Source organism: Poecilia reticulata, linkage group LG20 (assembly GCF_000633615.1).
Source record: "Poecilia reticulata strain Guanapo linkage group LG20, Guppy_female_1.0+MT, whole genome shotgun sequence".
Taxonomy (NCBI): domain Eukaryota; kingdom Metazoa; phylum Chordata; class Actinopteri; order Cyprinodontiformes; family Poeciliidae; genus Poecilia; species Poecilia reticulata.
The window spans coordinates 15,191,947-15,209,839 of record NC_024350.1 but is presented as its reverse complement, the minus strand read 5'-3'; the positions used below and the strand labels follow the sequence as shown (position 1 = coordinate 15,209,839).

The window sequence follows — 17,893 nt, the reverse complement described above, 5'->3', positions numbered from 1 at the left end:
TAAACAATCATTTTCAATTTTTTAAATGTATTATTTTCTAAAACATAAAGTGTAGATTTGAAAGGTAAAAAATATATATACCTGCTTTGATTGTTTGATTTAAGATTAAAGAACATAAATCAATTTTTTTCCTCTTGAAATGGCGATAAACATTTTATTTTATCTGCACACCCAAATTAGACGCTTTGCTTTTTTTTTGTGGGTAATGATTCAGTTGCTCTTTTTTTTTAAATGATCATCTTCTGTTCTAAATATTTGCTATATCCCACATGTTGAACAGCTTCTCTTTTTCCCCCCAGTTTGCTCTGATGATTTGTCGAACAGAAAATGCTGAATACTAAATACCAGAAATGTTGTTTTTCTCTGCTGCAGGTTGGCTGCAATCCCAACGAAGATGTAGCGATTTTTGCCGTCGATTCTCTTAGGCAGCTGTCCATGAAGTTCTTGGAGAAAGGGGAGCTGGCTAACTTCCGCTTCCAGAAGGACTTTCTGAGGCCGTTCGAGCACATCATGAAGAAGAACAGGTACGAACCCAGAGCCACCGGCGCAGAGCCTCTGCCACGTCACTTTTCCTGTCTTTTCCTCCCTGAAGCTATGAGTGGATTTTTTTTTTTTTCGCTCTGACTCCTGCCAACATTTCAGCTGACCCATTTCAGTCTTCTTGCATTACTTCTCCACTGAATTCACATAAAAGGCTCTTTTTTTTCCCCCCCGTCTGTTTGGTTTGAGATGGTTTTAAGTACAAACCAGACAGATTTATTTAGCTGGTGATTTTGCAACAGCGTGCATGCAGCATGTGAAAAGCTAAAGCCTGTTTCACTGCAACACATTTCTGACAAGAACCAGGAGTTTAAACAAGAATTCGCTCACAGACGGCAGCGGGGAGGAGACGGCTGGCGGCCATGTAAACCGGGCAGAGCGTGGAGTCCATTAGAGTCGCGTGTGTGTGTGTGTGCGTGTGTGGAAGAGAGAGAGATGGTTAGAAGAGGCAGAGATTTCCTCCCATTCATGCTCTCTGAGCAGCTACAATTGCTTGTCACTATGGCAACAGTTGCTGCAACAAACCAGTTGAGCTCTAGCTATAATAACCACTTTACCATAAAATGAGCCTGGGGATTTTATCAAGTGCTTTTCCAGCTAATCTGCATCATTAAACAGACAAATTATCCTCATTTCAGTTGATTTGACACATTCACATCCCATTTTTTTTTTCCCCTTCTCTATCTGATCTTGCAGGTCTCCCACCATCAGAGACATGGTGGTGCGCTGCATAGCTCAGATGGTGAACTCCCAGGCTGCCAACATCCGGTCAGGCTGGAAGAACATCTTCTCGGTGTTCCACCTGGCGGCGTCCGACCAGGACGAGAGCATCGTGGAACTGGCCTTCCAGACCACCGGCCACATCGTCAGTGAGTCCAACATTCCTGTGTCCAAACTCGTTTCATGTCGTCCCTTCAATCATGCGGCAGAAATGGCAACTCGAGCTTTATGACAAAACACGCTAGTGTTTTTTTTATATATGAATAAATATGATTTTAATCAGATATTTAAATAATTGCATATATATTTTTTAAACGTGTTAATTTTATGAATATTCAATCCCTCAATGAAAGAGGCTTTGTCTACAGACACCCGAAATAAAAACATTTCCTGTTAGATTTAATGAAAAATAACAATAAAAAATCCTTTATGCGCGTTTGTAGTATTTGCATAAAATAAATTATGTATAAAAGAGTTCAGTTTATACGTAATCACATCGTCAGAGACGAGCCTTTAGTACCTTACGAACAAATCTTCCAGTTGGTCAGAAGATCTGATTGAACATGAAATCAAAGTCTGTTTTTATTAACTTCTCTTCTCCTCTGCTTGTGTGCTCGCTGTGTACGCCTCCCTCAGCGAATGTATTCGAGAAGCACTTTGCAGCCACCATCGACTCCTTCCAGGACGCCGTCAAGTGTCTCTCGGAGTTCGCCTGCAACGCCTCGTTCCCAGACACCAGCATGGAAGCAATCCGCCTCATCCGCCACTGCGCCAAATACGTCTCAGAGAGACCGCAGGTCAACGTCGGCCGGATGAAGTCTGAATTCTACCTGTAAAAAAAAATAAATAAAAAAATAAGAGGATTCATTTTGAACTCGTCGTTTCCTCATCCCCCCGGCAGGCCTTCAAAGACTACACCAGTGACGACATGAATGTAGCCCCCGAGGACCGGGTGTGGGTGCGAGGCTGGTTCCCCATCCTGTTTGAGCTCTCCTGCATCATCAACAGGTGCAAACTGGATGTCAGGACCAGGTAGGCGGCATTAACCCTCCGTTCGCAGGCCTCGTCGCTTTTCCACATTTTGTCACATTACAGCCACAAAGCTGCTGGGATTTTAAATGCAATACTGTTTGTAACTTGCATATGTGTTTTTAGACCTGTGTTGTTTAATGAGTGCGTTTGCGTTGCTTCTTGCAGGGGCCTCACGGTGATGTTCGAAGTGATGAAGACCTATGGGCATACCTTTGAGAAACACTGGTGGCAGGACCTGTTCAGAATCGTCTTCAGGATCTTCGACAACATGAAGCTACCGGAGCAGCAGACCGAGGTAACGGACGAGCCTTTTCTTCCTGCAGCTTCTTTGTTTTAGTTCTCGTGTGTGTGTGTGTGTGTGTGTGTGTGTGTGTGTGTGTGTGTGTGTGTGTGTGAAGCACGCTCACTGACGAGGCTTTTGTTGTGCAAACCTTCAGAAAGCAGAGTGGATGACCACTACATGCAACCATGCACTTTATGCCATCTGTGACGTTTTCACCCAATACTTTGAGTCCCTCAACGGACTCCTGTTGGATGACATCCTGGCTCAGCTCTACTGGTGTGTGCAGCAAGGTGAGCAGGCTGCGTTCACGTTTTCACCAGACCAAAAAAAAAAAGAGGATTTTTACGGAAATGTTTATTTTATGAACCTGTACTCCAAACAAAATTAGACCACATCGTCTTTATCGTAAACTAAACAATAATAAAATCCACTTCCTGTCTCTCTGCCTCTTCGCCTGCAGACAACGAGCAGCTGGCCCGTTCGGGCACCAACTGCCTAGAGAACGTGGTCATCCTCAACGGGGAGAAGTTCTCCGCCGAGACCTGGGACAAGACGTGCAACTGCATGCTGGACATCTTCAAGACCACCATCCCCCATGCGTAAGCCGACGCGCCGTCGAGGCGTTTCCTCCTCAGCAGGAAAACACTGTGGGACCCAGATTTGAACTGAAGCTGCTCAAACGGGCAGTTTGATGCTTGAAAATTAGTTTGTAGAATCAAATCAAGCTCAGTGCTAAAATCTAGTGGTGTTTAGTGTAATAGAATAACTTTTTCATGTAGTGAAGCGATAAATAGTGACATTGAAGGACGTTTATGCAGCAAGCTCACTTTTTTTCACAGACCAAAGAGAGGTGGGGGTAGTAGAAAAGTTTTAGTGTTTTGGAAGGAGGAATGATATAAGGGGGAACAATATAAAGGGGAACAAAACAGTGGCCACAAATTTCAGCATCATTGGTGCTCCATACATCCCTGGCTGGCAGCACTGGTGCAGCTTTGTGTCTGCATGTCTGCAAAGGGGGGAAATAATCTGTGATTCACAGTTAGTTTTGCCTGTCCAGAGGCTTGCTACAGCTCAGGCAACGCCTGTTGCTTCTGTACAGAGTTTTTAAATAAAATCTCAAATATATGATTTCCCAGTTCTGGATAAGTACGGAAAAAGAAAATGTAGTATCTAAATTTCTTTGTTTCCTTTTGATTTTTTTTTTTGTTCTCTGTATTTGTTTGGTTTTCTCTTTGTTTCTTTTTTTGTTTGTTTTTTCTTTCTGTTGTTTTTACTTTCTTTTTTTTTAATCACCTTAGAACATTGTTTCTCAACCTTTTTTGGCCCAGCGCCCCCCTAGCCCTTATTCAGGTCCCTCACCGCCCCCCACCAAAGAATTTGTAAGCTTCTTTGCACTGACTATTATTTTATTGTTAATATTACTATCACTATTGTAGATGTTTTGATTTTTATGCTTGTTTCTGTATTTATCATCAAAAATAATTTCCCAGAGAACAAAAAAGGCATGGGAATAGAAATTATTTTCACAGGTGTCTATGAAAAATGCAATGAACATTCAAGTTAAAATCAGTAGGCCTAACAGCAGCCAATCAGAGTGGAAAAAATTATTCTTGTTCTGTGCCATTTTCTAGTTGTAAATATTCCACAAAATGACCAGATAAAAGATGTTAAACATGCCAGTTTAAACTTTGAACTATTTGCAAAACGACTGAGCTCTGCAACATTAAAACATGGATAGAACTGTAACTACATTAATCAAAGCTCTTCTTCTCTTCAGTGTTTCTGTCGGTTTCTGGTGGTGCGGCTCTGTGCTGCCTTCAGGAGAATGGGACATCAGAGTATTATCCATTTTCACCCACCTGGCATTTATTGTGCCATGTTTATTGATTTTTCACTGTTCAGCGCCAGATTCTCTGTTTTTATGCCATAATTCACATCTAGTTTGTCGCTCCGTTTTATGTCCTGCTTCTCCTGGACATAGAGGAGAAGCTACTAGCAGGAGCGAAGCTGAGCCAAGAAGCTACAAACTAAATAGAAGAAGAGCTGCCATCGATATAGTTGCAGCCAGGCATGATTTAATGTTACAAAATACAGTTTTAGCAAGTAGCTCAAAGTCTAAACTGGTACTGTTGTGCATCTAAGGTGTAAACTTTATCTTCGACCAAACACCCCCCAAAGGCATCCCAGCGCCCCCCTTTTGTAAAAATGTCTGCCAGCGCCCCCTGCCGTCCTCTGAACGCCCCCTGGGGGGCGGCACCGCCCATGTTGAGAACTGCTACCTTAGAAGAAATTGGCTATTCTGATGTACAGTTTTGACATTTTCACCAAAAAACTTATGTAATTTGTTCTATCAATTTTCTCTGGTTTCAAGGTTGTTGACGTGGCGACCAGCAGGAGCAGAAGGAGAGCACTTCGCAACACACAGCCTGACTGACAAACAGCTGGTGAGGAAATCTTTCAAACGGTTTATCGAGGACATGCAGATGTCGTTCTTTTCTGATCCTCCTCCTATTTTAAGCTTATTTATATTTGTAGGATAACGGGTAGCTAAAATCTGCTTCGATTTCAGGACTCCATATCTCAGAAGTCTGTGGACATTCAGTCCCGCTCTGACGACCAGCACTCTATCAGCAGCGGCGAAAGGGCCACCACCATGGAGAGCCGCCGGCAGAGTCAGCACAGCTCAGCGTCGGGCGTCTTCGAGGACGGCTCGAGAAGCAGGACCTCAACGAGTGAGTCGGCCATTTTCCACAAATACTAACCCTTCTCTCTACGTTTCCTTTCCCATCAATTTGTTTCCTGACGTACGTTTCCTGTTGCGTCCTGCAGAGATCCAGGAGCAGCGCTTGTTCTCCGCCCTGCTCATAAAGTGCGTCGTTCAGCTGGAGCTGATCCAGACCATCGATAACATCGTGTTTTTCCCCGCCACCAGTAAGAAGGAGGACGCCGAAAACTTTGCTGCTGCTCAGGTATAAAGTTTTAGTGACCCACACGACGACAAGCTACAGCCATGGTGGAAATGTTAGCGAGTAGCTTTATAAACCTTTATTTAATTTGAAGCGGGACGCCGGGTGTGCTGCGGACGTCCAAGTGGAGACACAGGACCAGGGGATGTTCCGCTATCTGACCTCGGAGCAGCTCTTCAAGCTCCTGGACTGCCTGCTGGAGTCGCATCGCTTCGCCAAGGCTTTCAACTCCAACAACGAGCAGAGAACGCTGCTGTGGAAAGCAGGTAGGAGAACGGAGGCCGCATCGGGGGACTCGAGGTCCGGCGCTGCGGATCTATTAACGGGTTTTTCCTGTGTGCGTTTTGGAGGTTTCAAAGGCAAGTCGAAGCCCAACCTGTTGAAGCAGGAGACCAGCAGCCTGGCGTGTGGGCTGCGCATCCTGTTCCGCATGTACACGGACGAGAGCCGACAGGACGCCTGGGAGGAGGTCCAGAGGCGGCTGCTCAAGTGAGGGACGCCTTCATCTGCTGAACATTTGCCACATTCGGTTTAGCATTGACTATTGACGACAATAATCATCAACTAGTTTAGAAATTGATTCATCGTTTACTATAGCTTGGACTCAAAAAAAGGCCATTTGTTGTAAGAGCAACATGCGACAACTGAGCCAGAACTGTACAAAAAAATATACATTTTGCATTTAAAATAACCAAACCTTCTTTGTCTGTAAATACGTTCCACACAACTCATCTAGTAACATTGCTTTAGCTTCCCCTTGTTTAAAAAAAAAAGCTTCTATTACACACCTTTAACTATTTAATTAGTAGCCAATCAGCTATTCATAATGTTATGATGTTGATCAGAAAGGCTTGAGCTTTACACATTATAAATCTCAAAGTATTTTCCTGCATCCTTTGCACAAATGAGCAAGTGTGTTTCTAATATTATATAAAATAAGTGGTTAAATGGTAAAGATGCAGAATGAGACATTTTCTAAATAATCAATAATAATCATTTGAGGACACCAAAAGGTTTCTTCTCCATTAGATGAAAAATTATAATTTTATTTACTTGTGTTTTAGCTCCTCTTAAAAAAAAAGTTTCTGAATTTTTTTCTAGTTGGTTCGTCACTTTTGTAAAATAAGTTCCAGCTCCAGTGTTTTTAAGTCACATTTTAGTCGCAATGTTGTAAAATCTGAGGTTGTTATTTCAATCCCTGGTGTTTTTCTGCTCTGCTGTGTGAGGTGAAATCTGTCCTGCTGGTTAAAATGTGTGTTTGATGTTGCCTGCTACTCCAGATTAGGTAGAAAAGTGTAAAAAAAGAAAAGAAAAAAAGAACCAGCAGGAGCTCTGCTTCACTGTTCCCATAAAGAAAAGCTTTATAGATCCAGAGGAACCAGAATGCTGCTTGTGATCAGCACTTCTGTGATTGCATCAGCGCCACTCAGAGCCCTCATCCTGTTTGTCTTTCCGTTCTGACTCATCCTCCTGTTTTGATGCCGATACTGATCCAAAGCAGAACACTGGCTTATCTCTCCTGCTTCACTGATTAACTTTGAGAGATGATACCAGGTAGGGGATTAGCGTAAATGGTGGCTGAGTATGTGAGTTGGATCAGTTCGGGGTGCAGAGCTGGAGGAGGATGTGGAGATTCAGTCACCTGATGGAAACTGGAGCAGGAGAAGGTTCAGGTTCTCCTAAAGGTTTAATAGACGACTCAGTGAGCAGCTTCAATGAAGAGCCTTTATTATCATCATCATTCTACTAGTTCCCTGTTGTGTTGATGTCTATGAAATGTTTCTGTTTCGCTCAGCGTTTGCAGCGAGGCAGTGGCGTACTTCCTGGCTCTGACCTCAGAAAGCCACAGAGAGGCCTGGACCAACCTGCTGCTGCTCTTCCTCACCAAGGTGCTGAAGATCAGCGACGAAAGGGTAGGAAACCAAATATGAACGTTGCATTAACAAGATCAACAAACGCATTCATAAAGTTAAAAAAAAAGTTCAACTTTTCTTTTACATTTCGTCAGCCCCGAAACTCGATTGTATTGTAAAACATCAACACAAAAGAAACCCCCTGCATGCGTGGATCCGTTCAATGTTAGAATATTTTGAGCCAAGTAGCCTAGAAGAACATCGACATCCAACCTGCACACCAGTGTTCCTTCTTTCTGTTTAAGATTTGTAGCAAAATACGAGAAACTTTAAGAGGCATTGATACTGTTGGATTACCTCTGACCTCTGTGTCTTTCAGTTCAAGGCTCATGCATCCAGATACTACCCCCTCCTGTGTGAGATCATGCAGTTTGATCTGATCCCTGAACTGCGGGCCGTTCTCAGGAAGTTCTACCTGCGCATCGGCCTCGTCTTTAACATTGCACAGCTGCCCGAGCCCGAGCCGGACCCCGAGCCGAGGCGTGCGGAGCCAGAAACGGACATGGAGGTGGGGGAGGAAGCCGGGGAGGAGGCCCAGTGATGCTGCGCCCTCCTCCACCCCTCTGCCTACTACACAAACCAACCCACCGCAGAAATGTGCGGTTGTGCTGCGCCTCCTCAGGGCTCCCCCCCCCGCCTCACCCTCTCTCCCTCTCTTCCTCCTGTTGTACGACAAACACTTTAACCTGATTGGTTGGAGGGTGAAAACCCCGCCCCAACACTCTTGACCCTCACAGACGGAGTCGTCCGCTTCATCGTTAAAAAACAATAATGTCTTGCACCGGGTGTAGCGACGCCTCCACTGGATAAAACTACTGATCAGCAACTGACATGTACCCATATCTCTGATCTACATCTCAACACGTGTGCTTCTTACTGTATGTTTAAAAAAAATAAAATTAAAAATGAAGAATGAATGATTTCAGCTACATGCAAAATACTCAGCAACTCTGAAATTTATCTCTCACACATGGCTGACGATCTCTGCACTGCGGACGGCTAACGTTGGCGTTGGTTAGTCTCTCGGATGAAACTAGTTGTACAGATCTGCCTCTGTGTAAAATAATCTTATTATTATAATAATAACACTAGATTTTGTTTTTTTCCTGGATTTTTTTTTTTTGCACTTGATCTTGTTTTTGTTCTGTTGTGTTTTTTTCGAATGCACTGGAGATTTTACTTTTGCGATAATTTATTTGACTGCACCACCTCCTCTTCCTGATTGTCCAACACGGTATGATTTGTAATTAAACAAGACTGTGGAAAGTGAAGGGTTAAATTATTTCCATTTTTATATGTTCTTAAGTTTTTAACAAAAGACGAGACGATAACTGGGCTTCTGGAGCCGGAAGACAAGGAAGCAAACTGATGCTAGCTGCTCTATGAAGTCTCTATTCTAATTTCTGTTTTCATGTGAGTTTAGTTATCGCTCTACTGTACAAAAATCAGAAAACTTGATAATATATTTGTTTTTTTTTGTTTTTGTTTTTTTTTGGTTTGGGAAAGGATATATGTATAGAGAAAATTACAAATGTTAGCTGTGCTTTAAGTGTAAATTGGATGCATTCCTGCTCATGGATGTAGAAAACTAAATGTATATGATACAGCAATGTAAAGTTTTCTATGTCGCAAAAGATTATGTACAACTTTCTGTACAATACATCATCTGGCATTCTAATCAGGTTCTAGGTCAATAAAGTTTTTGAACTTGGTTGATTTGAATGAAGAATCGGTGAGTTTTAACTTTGCCAATAATCAGTCGCGGTTCAGGTTTAGTTTAAAAGTGCATTTTAATGCATGAATTTAAAAAAAATGCTATAAGAATATACAGACGTTTTACGATTATCTTGCATTTACTATGTAGTTAGACTTTGGTTGCAGTTTTAATTATTTTTTTTTATGTCCCCATGAGTTTCCTTATCTGCAGCTATGGAAACATTAAGATTGTAAGTGACAGTAAATGGAAACACCCTGTGGAGTCCAACTCATGGGGAACTGGATGATGTGGCGTTTCTGCCAGGGCGAAGCATCCAGCCTGCATCCCGAGTTTCTAATTTGTTTTGTTTTTGTTTATTCTGTTGGATCTGAGCCGGGCTTCAGCCAGGTTTCTGTCCTCGGAGACGGATCCTCCATGTCGTCGCTGCAGCTCATGCGCTTGTCCGGCTCACGTTTTGTGGGGCTGCACAGTAAAAGAAAAGTTGAATGTGCAGATTAAAAGAAAAATAAATATATATTCATCTGTTTAGGAAAACTTTTAAAGAACGAGAAACAGATTTTTACTGCCTGGCCTGGTTGCTATCTCCACCCTGCAGCTGATGAGACCAGCAGACTCCCTGTATCACCACCAGCTGCTGAGTGGAGCCATGAGCTGCTGTTGGCTGCCGTTTCTCTGGCAAAGACACAAAGTGCTAAGCTGACCCTTCGACTGCTGGAGGAGAACACTGGAGGGTGCAGGAAGCAGCTCTTCCTTTATCCCCCCCCCCTATCTGGTTGGAAAACTGCTACCAGTGTCTTGGAAAATAAACATATCTGAACGGATTTTCTGATGAAACGGGTCAAAGACTTGTCTTTCTTTCCTCTAGCGAGACAGTAACTCTGCCTTCTGGGAGAATGGATGCTTCATTCTTGCGAGCGAACTTGACTTTCTGGATTACACCAATGAATGGCATCTTTAACAGCTTCATTTCATAGCATGCAGTCATAAGTAGTATTTTATTCTCAGTTTGCAGAGTTAAAACTGTTGGATCTCGTAGAAATGAGAAGCAAGTGTTCGGCTAAAGGGACGTATCGAACTGAAAAGCCTCTGGAAAGTGGGTAGTGAGGAAATCAAGGTTCAGGTTTGCTGCCCTTAATTCTATAAGAAGTCAATTTAGGCATCGATACTGCAAATACAAGTACCTCTAAGGAAGTTGAAGTCCCATGAGTTTTTCTTTTCAGGAAATCCAGGACCAAGGGAAGGACCCATAGTTAATACTTCAGCAGATTTGACGCTTGCAGATTCGAAAGCCTCGGCTCTGGATCGTCTTCTATATGTGAGTGAAATAGATTTGATAAATTTTGAGGAAAAAAAAACTTAGTATGCATGGTTTTAGGAAAGTTGCAAAAGAAATTAGAAATTACAACTTGTCAATGCCTGGGTCAAGTTCTTTAATCCATTCAGAGAACAAAAGCATTACTGTATTTTAATGAGACAGAGGCAGGTTTGAATATCTAGTATCGGCTATCTGATCGTACTTCAATGCTTGTGCAGGTGAGGGTTGTGAGCCTCCTCCTTCAGCTGAAGCTCCAGCTGTCTCTGTTCTCTCCTCAGAAACTTGCGGAGGGTCGACAGCTCTCGGATCACTTCCTGTTGACCTGCTGGAGGACACAGTAACTCAGGATTAAAAACATGAGGGATGATGTGCAATTCTAGTGCGACTTAAAAAGTTGTACACCCTTAAACTGTTGCCACATCCTCAAAAGATCCATTAATATCTGACAAAATGTGAAACCAATTTCCTACGGGTTTGAATATTTGTATCCAGGTGTTCATATCAGACTCACCAGGTGTCGAAGGCTTCCTCTCAGGAACAGATTGGCTGCTTGGCGCTAATACAATACGCTCCTGGCAAAAAAAAAATTATTTGTAAGTTCAGTACAATAAATTGATGACTTTGAAAATATTGGTGTGCAATGCTAACTGACTTACAATTCTTGAAGTAGGTGAGCTCATGTCAGATGACGGACTTGGTGAGAGACTCGTTTGCTTCCTCTGCAAAGTTGGGACAGGAGGAGAAGGCTCCCTCTGCAAAAACAACTGAAAACACACAGTCCATCTTTGACGATTTGTTTAATAAAACCCAAAATGTACACGTTTAGTGTCGTTTCTGCCTGAGGATCAAACCTTCACCCCAGTCTCACGTCTTTTATATATATATTTAAATATGTATATATATATTATTTATGATTACTACACTTTCCCGGTTGCTAACTTACAGTCCCTGGAGTAAGCGGTCCCAAAGCAGATGAGGGACTTGCTGTCACAGCATTTGTACGCTTCCTGTGCCACGTTGGGAAGGACTGAGATTCCCGTCTCTGTAAAAAAACAAAAACAAAACAGTCAATCTTTGATGATCTGTGCCAAATCTATCAACAGATTTCCTTTTTCCCATAAACATCTGGTACCTCATTTTGACGGACACTCTGATGTGCATTGTGATGTTTCTGCTCTTGGCCGAGAACCTTCTCGATGTCATGAGTTTCAGCTTTGTTGCTCTGTTTGCCTTTGCTCTGGGGAGAGAAAAACAGGTGTCTCTCTAACGAATGCGGAGTGAGAATGAAGCCGGTGTGACACCGTGTGAGGCCCCCCGCCCCCCTCACCCTCATCTCATTTTCTCGCCTCTTCTCCTCCTCGTACTGCTGTTGTATGCGGACCCTCTCCATCGCCAGCTTCTTCTCCTCGTCCTCCTCGGCAATCCGAACACGCTCTTGCTCCTCTGCCTTTTTTCTCTTCCTCTCCTCGATCTGTTTGAATGAATTGACAGGCTGGTGAAATAAAACCGACGCAGTCACTTTCATAATTAAAAGTTTTCCAAAGGGAAAGCTTGCTCCGCTGGGCTTAATGCATGCATTAAGTCCCTGTAATCCTCTCTAACCTACCTGTTGTCTCAGTTCCTCTGTGTACCTGTCCTGCTGCAGAGGCGACGGATAACTCGACTCTACAACATTAGGCAAGACATGAGAACGTTGAAAAAAAATGGAGAAACAGCCAAAACCTGACAGAGGTGATTAAGCAGAGACCTTGCAGAGAAATTGGAGACTCTAGCTCTGCTCCCAGAGAGGTCATCCTCTTATTATTAAAGCTGCGCATTTGATACAGGTCACCTGGAAACGGAGACGGAAAATGAACAAATGAAGAGTTCCACACCGAAATGTTCAGCTAAGGTTTACGTTGCAAGACAAGCAAAGAAGAAAAAGAACTCAACTCAGATCTAATTTTAATTAGATTAAAATTAGGGATCAGCAGGTACACTAAATTCTGACTTACTAATGTGTAAAGCAAAACTTGTAGAAAGAAGAAGCTTCAAGTTGCAGTCGACTTACTGACAAGGTTTCCGTGTTTGTCTCTAATCGGAGCTCCTCCTCCGCCTTTTCCCCAGGGGTCGTACACCACCGGCTCACCCTCCTGCAGAGCAGCCTCTCTCCTCTTCTTCTCTTTCTCTCTTTTTGTGCAGCCTTCTTTTTCTGTAACCTGAACAGAGAACGCCCGGATGTTCTGTCCCAGTCACCGGTGCTGTGCTATGTAATAAACGCACGTTTTGTTTTGTTTTGTTTCTTCTTTGAGATACAGTAATTATTGACCTGCTGTCTCGGTGCCTCTCTGTAGCTCTCGGTGCTCTCGCTCCGTTGGGAAATCTCACATGTCTCCTTCTGCTGAGCTCCTCCATCTGTGAAGATGATTCAAGATAAGATACGACTAACTAAAGTAGCGTAACAATTTTACGAGTTGTTACTAAGTTATTTCTGGTAATATTACTCTAATATCAAGGTTTGTTTTAATATAAGGTGAAAAAAGTGAAAAAGTGTTAAGTATTTCTAAACAGAACCTGCTTTATAAAAAGAGAACAGTCTGGTTTTATGTCAATAACAGTAGACAAATGACCTTTTTAAACATTACTTCCTGCATCATGCAAAACTATCTATACTCCTTGATTTTTTTTTTCATGCTTTCATGCTACAAATAATAACTTAAATGTATTTTATTAGGATTTTGGTGGCAGATCAACACAAACTAGTGCATGACAATAAAGCAGAAAGAAAAGGACGTATAGTTTTCCAATGTTCTTTACAATAAAAAAATCGACAATAAAAAAAATAAATCTGAAAAGTACGGTGTGCATTTCTCTGATACCTGATACCTCTAATAAAGCTAAGCAACTCCTACCTTCAAGGTCATTAAATAGTTTGACTGTACGTAATTTAATCTCAGAATAAAGTCTCCTGTTTTTGGAAGCTGTTGCTGAACTGGAGAGCTCCTTCTGTGGCATCCCAGGTGGACAAAAATGCGTTAGCACAGATCCTTCCTTACAGCAGCTGCTGTGTTAGGGTTCATAATCATCACTGCTCCAAACGTAAACGCGGTAAGTGTTGTACCTGCTTGCCTTATTTGTACAATTTTTTCCTTTTCCTCAAAGTGATCTGTTGTTTTTGAACAGACCATCCCCATGGTGAAACATGGTGGTGGCAGCATGTTGCTGTGTTGGGGAGGTTCCTCAGCAGGGATGGGGGAAATGAATAGAGGGCAATATTTGATGAAAACTTGTTAGAGCACGTAAAAGACTTGAGCCTCCAAGTCTCCTTGCAACAGAACAAAAAGAAATGCATCTATAATTTTTGTTCAACTTCACAACCCATTATTGTGTTGGTCACACTCATAAAATCTCAACAAAATACGTTGTAAGGTGACAAAATGTGGGAAAAAAAATCAAGATTGATGCATAGTTTTGCAGGTTATTGTAATTAAAACAGGAAAACTGAGGGCTCTGCGCTGTGACAATCCATTAGAGTATCGAATACTGTAAAAAACTGACTTTAAGACACCGTGACAAACACACCAATCATCACACCGACACGACATCACATGCATGACTGAATGATGTGACTGTGATACTTTACTCAGGTATTGGTTAGAATAAGGATCCTGCTTTCTGGGTCCTTCATACCAGCTTGCGTCACCATTGGAAACTACATGAGATCCAGGAGGAACAACAGGAACCCTGCAAAAACACACACACACACACACACACACACACACAAAATGTGTTCACTTTGGTATTCATTTTACTCTTATATAATGAAATAAAGAAACTGCTAGCTACCATGGGATGGCCACCTGCCCTTGCATGCCAGGGAAGGTGTTGTAATAATTAAACGGCGGGACCGCTTGCACCGCTCCCATCCCACACGGAGGCAGTGTGTTCCCTGGCAGCTGGTTGAAGTTTGGGCCAAAGTTCGTCAGGGGATTCTGTCCAAGAGTTCTGGGTCGTGAGCTTTCAAAGAGGCTGTCATATTTAGGATCAAACCCCGGGGAATCAGAAACGTCCCGTTCCAAGCTCCGGTGCTGATGAGACGCAGCGCCAATCTGCTGTTTGAGAAATAATACATGGTGACTGAATAATTAGTCAACCTGAAGGGAATGTTTTAGCTTTTTCTACAAACGCAGTCCGTCTACCTCTTTCTCAGGAGTTGTAGCTTCAGCGGCACCGAGCTTCAGCACAGATTGCTTCTCCCTGATAGCAAAAGGTATTTAGAAACCGTCACATGTTGATACTGAGTTCACTATGCATCCACTTAACCCTAAAATGCTCCCAGACACACAAGCAGCATATAAATTCTTCTTATTCTTTCTTCTTTTCTTTTTTTTTAGATAATCTCCTGCGTTTGATTGAATTCACTTTTACTAGGAGTGGTGTAGAGGATTAAATTATAACTCCCTTGTTAAAAACCTTTTCTTGTTTCTCTGCTGCTCTGCCATTTGTCTAAGCAGTTCCTGCTTGTACTGCTCCTTCTTCATTTGAACAACGCTCCATTCCTCGACTGCCCCTGCATTGACGACAGATGATCCATCAGCAACACATCCATCAACGGATGTCCCTTGAAGCACTAGTAACAGTGGACCTTACCGATCATTAGTCCAGTTGCGAGCTCTTTCTCATCTTTGTTGGCAGTGGGTGTAGATTTTGCTGTGGTCTTCAGGTTCTGTGGTGTTTGACTAATGCTGAGCAAAGACGTACAAATTACGACTTGCTTAAGCTGATGAGCGTTTACCATTTTTATAAGGTGGCGTTTTATTGGCTACGAAGGTTTGCGAAGTGTGTTTTTGATGCCACAATGTCGGAAAAACCAACCTGTGCGTCACAGGAGCAGAAGGTAATAAGCCAGCAACAGCTTGAAGTGGTTACCTTATTATTATAATGATTTAAGTTGCTTTTTTTTTGTATTTTGTCGTGCTTTATTTCTTGGACAGTGACAATAAAAGGAATTCTGATTTTGATTTTACTTGAAAGTAAAACATTTTTGGACCTCAAGCAGTCAACAGAAGTCGAGGTTGCTTACTCCGCCTTCCAGATGCCGTCGCTGCTGTTTTGGTCTCGGATGGCAAGGGCCTCCATTTCCTTTGTGCCTCGCATATCTCTGCCATAAGCCCATGCAAAACAAAGTGAATTCAGTCAAGATGCTATGAACCAATCCCCAATGAAACCCAGTTGAAGTTCAAAGTCATTTTTAACAATAAAAAAAAAAGGAAAAAAAAAAAAAGCTGCACCTCCTCTGTTTATGCTCAGGGGTTCCCCATTCCTCTTTGCACTCCTGCTCATTCGTGCTTCTGCCTCGCCTCCTCCGGCGTATGAAGTCACACTCCTCCTCGTCCTCCTCTGTGTTCAGCTCCTCCTCGGAGCTGTACATCTTCTTCGGTTGATGGACCTCCCATCTCCTTCGCCTCCAGCAGGGACTCTGGGTGTCTGGGCTTCTTCTGTAGTCTCCTGCCTCGGTCAGAGTGGCAGCATTTTTCATGGATACTGGACTCTCCCTCTGACGGGGCGGAGTGCTTGTCTGGGAACTCATGAAGGACGGAGCAGAGCCGGGACTAGTTATGCTTACAGCAGATTGATGTTCTGGCTGAAAATGATAAATTATGTGGAAATGATGTCACATTTCTTAAGGTTGGCACTTAAGGATGTATTTCTCTACTCATACCTTAGGGGTAACCGGATGTGCTCCCTTCTTTGCCCTTCTGTTTTGAGCTTGCTCCTGGAGGAAAAGGTTGTATCCTCTCTGTCTCTCTTCTCTCAGTCGTTCCTATGACAAATTGAAAGAAAAACATACTCAGTGCTTTTATTTAAACGTCTTCATACCACTGAGGTTTTTTTTTTCACATTTTGGTTTTGTTACAACTACTAAATGTATTGCTGTGTTCTGGACATGTGCTTACATGTCATATTTCAGAACAAAGTAGTAAATAAATATCAAGAGGCAAGACAAAGAAGCTTTTAACATTTTTTTTTCCAAGTGAAAACAAGAAAAATGTACAGAACAATCACCCACCCTTACTGATACCTTCTCCTCAATAGGTAAGGAGAGACCCTGTTGCTCCCCAGGCACATGACTTTTACAATCCTTTTTCTAAAGAAAGCAGAACCAAACAAAACAGTCATTTGAATCCACATGAGCTTAGCAAGAACGGTAAGGAGTTGTAAGCATTTTTGAAAGGCTTATTTGATAAGCAGAGAAAATGATCAGACCTTGGCAGCATAATCTTTGTACTCCAGCTGCAGCTCCAGCAGCAGCTTCTGCTTCTTCTTTTCATAATCTCTTCCCAGAGCAGCTATTCCTGAATCTGGAAAATACATCTTATGTAGCTCTATGCTAGGCTACTGTAAAAAAAAAAAAAAAAACATACTGCAATTAGTACAGCTTGAACACTTTCAGAGACTTGCATAGTACCTGTGTCAAGATTGTGGGTTGTTTCCTGAGCTGTTGACGCGGATGGAGGCATACTGGAGACTTATTTATTGCGCAACATCAGTTTTTGACTGTATAAGACAAACACAAACTAAGTATTCAACACTGTTTGAGTATATTTCAAAGCCGCTGTTATGAAGCACATACCTCGGTTTGTTTGTCTGGGTGGTCTGTCTGTTCCTGCGTCATTGTAGTCGGGAAATGTCCCGCTGTCGTTTATAAACACTGAAGAAATCAGTCTTTCTTTATAATAGTCAGATAAAACTAGCGTCTTAGCTTTAAAAAGTCGTTAGTCCGTTTGATAAACGCAAATGAGAAATCCGCTTTATCGAGGCACAATGGATGAAGCGTTGCGCGTTGCTACAGGCAACCATGACACGATGTCCCGACAGACTCAGTGCAGTTACCAGCAAGAAACCGTAAACAAAACAAAAATTAGGCTAAAATAAAATAAAAACAAAAAGTAACCAGGCATTTTAAAAAAAAACTATACGCTATTATTGTCGAAAAACAGAGAAAATGTGTTTTTTATATAATTGTTTTGTTCATTTTCACCTTTCTCGTGGACTTTATGGAGTAAAGATGCTAACCGCCCCTCGCCATATTTTCTCCATTAACGCATGCACATAGTGACAATAAAAACACAGCTGTTTATTAAAGTAATGCTGACAGAGTCAAAGGGATTAAAAGGATAATAGTTGACAAATTTGAGGAAAATATTTTACTTTTCGAGATATGAATGAAACCGCCGCTAGATGGCAGTGTCTCCTCAACAGTCGGTTGCGGTCTTCTATGGACTATACCATCTGTTGGTGATGATTGTAATTTAAGAAGAGTAATCCATGCACTAGTTATTATAACTCGTAGTAAATCACATAAATATCTTAAATATTACGTTTTTAAATAAAAAATTATATCACCGATTTATTAACTGCAGATTG

General features: G+C 42.3%; 2 protein-coding genes across 10 annotated transcripts in view; one reads left to right on the top strand and one right to left on the bottom strand.

The window, feature by feature from the left end:
• Window positions 1-9,176, top strand: part of arfgef1 (ADP-ribosylation factor guanine nucleotide-exchange factor 1 (brefeldin A-inhibited)) — a 54,246-nt gene extending 45,070 nt beyond the window's left edge. For both annotated transcript variants that reach the window (XM_008396235.2, XM_008396236.2), the window contains 14 exons: window positions 373-524; window positions 1,237-1,409; window positions 1,897-2,057; window positions 2,162-2,292; window positions 2,458-2,587; window positions 2,730-2,865; window positions 3,036-3,174; window positions 4,947-5,019; window positions 5,145-5,307; window positions 5,405-5,544; window positions 5,636-5,807; window positions 5,892-6,030; window positions 7,337-7,454; window positions 7,774-9,176. In XM_008396235.2, coding sequence (XP_008394457.1) covers window positions 373-524; window positions 1,237-1,409; window positions 1,897-2,057; window positions 2,162-2,292; window positions 2,458-2,587; window positions 2,730-2,865; window positions 3,036-3,174; window positions 4,947-5,019; window positions 5,145-5,307; window positions 5,405-5,544; window positions 5,636-5,807; window positions 5,892-6,030; window positions 7,337-7,454; window positions 7,774-7,995 — 2,049 coding nt within the window. In that variant the 3' untranslated portion in view covers window positions 7,996-9,176. The remainder of the gene's footprint in view (window positions 1-372; window positions 525-1,236; window positions 1,410-1,896; window positions 2,058-2,161; window positions 2,293-2,457; window positions 2,588-2,729; window positions 2,866-3,035; window positions 3,175-4,946; window positions 5,020-5,144; window positions 5,308-5,404; window positions 5,545-5,635; window positions 5,808-5,891; window positions 6,031-7,336; window positions 7,455-7,773) is intronic.
• Window positions 9,177-9,219: 43 nt separating this feature from the next.
• On the bottom strand, window positions 9,220-17,842 carry LOC103456592 (centrosome and spindle pole-associated protein 1). 8 transcript variants are annotated; one of them, XM_017301895.1, is made up of 24 exons: window positions 17,100-17,842; window positions 16,935-17,023; window positions 16,733-16,827; window positions 16,536-16,613; window positions 16,188-16,289; window positions 15,757-16,109; window positions 15,549-15,626; window positions 15,116-15,210; window positions 14,927-15,035; window positions 14,665-14,722; window positions 14,312-14,577; window positions 14,109-14,209; window positions 12,795-12,880; window positions 12,537-12,684; window positions 12,234-12,317; window positions 12,093-12,151; window positions 11,814-11,957; window positions 11,619-11,723; window positions 11,430-11,528; window positions 11,143-11,250; window positions 10,998-11,058; window positions 10,689-10,811; window positions 10,353-10,480; window positions 9,220-9,633 (listed from the first exon to the last, which is right to left on the bottom strand). In XM_017301895.1, exons 2-22 carry the CDS (start codon window positions 16,984-16,986, stop codon window positions 10,690-10,692), a joined length of 2,403 nt encoding a protein of 800 aa, XP_017157384.1. In that variant the 5' UTR covers window positions 16,987-17,023; window positions 17,100-17,842; the 3' UTR covers window positions 9,220-9,633; window positions 10,353-10,480; window position 10,689. The 8 variants fall into 8 exon arrangements, with proteins under 8 accessions (XP_017157384.1, XP_017157387.1, XP_017157386.1 ...); XM_017301898.1 differs by having other exon boundaries at window positions 10,689-10,808; XM_017301897.1 differs by having other exon boundaries at window positions 14,312-14,574.
• Window positions 17,843-17,893: the final 51 nt, after the last annotated feature.

Coding starts and splice junctions, on each gene's coding strand:
- LOC103456592 (XM_017301895.1), bottom strand. CDS start 16,986: ATGCCTCCATCCGCGTCAACAGCTCAGGAAACAACCCACAATCTTGAC. Junction 15,211..15,548: donor GACGGCATCTGGAAGGCGGA/GTAAGCAACCTC, acceptor GTCTTTGCTCAG/CATTAGTCAAACACCACAGA. Junction 11,251..11,429: donor GACCGCTTACTCCAGGGACT/GTAAGTTAGCAA, acceptor GTGTGTTTTCAG/TTGTTTTTGCAGAGGGAGCC.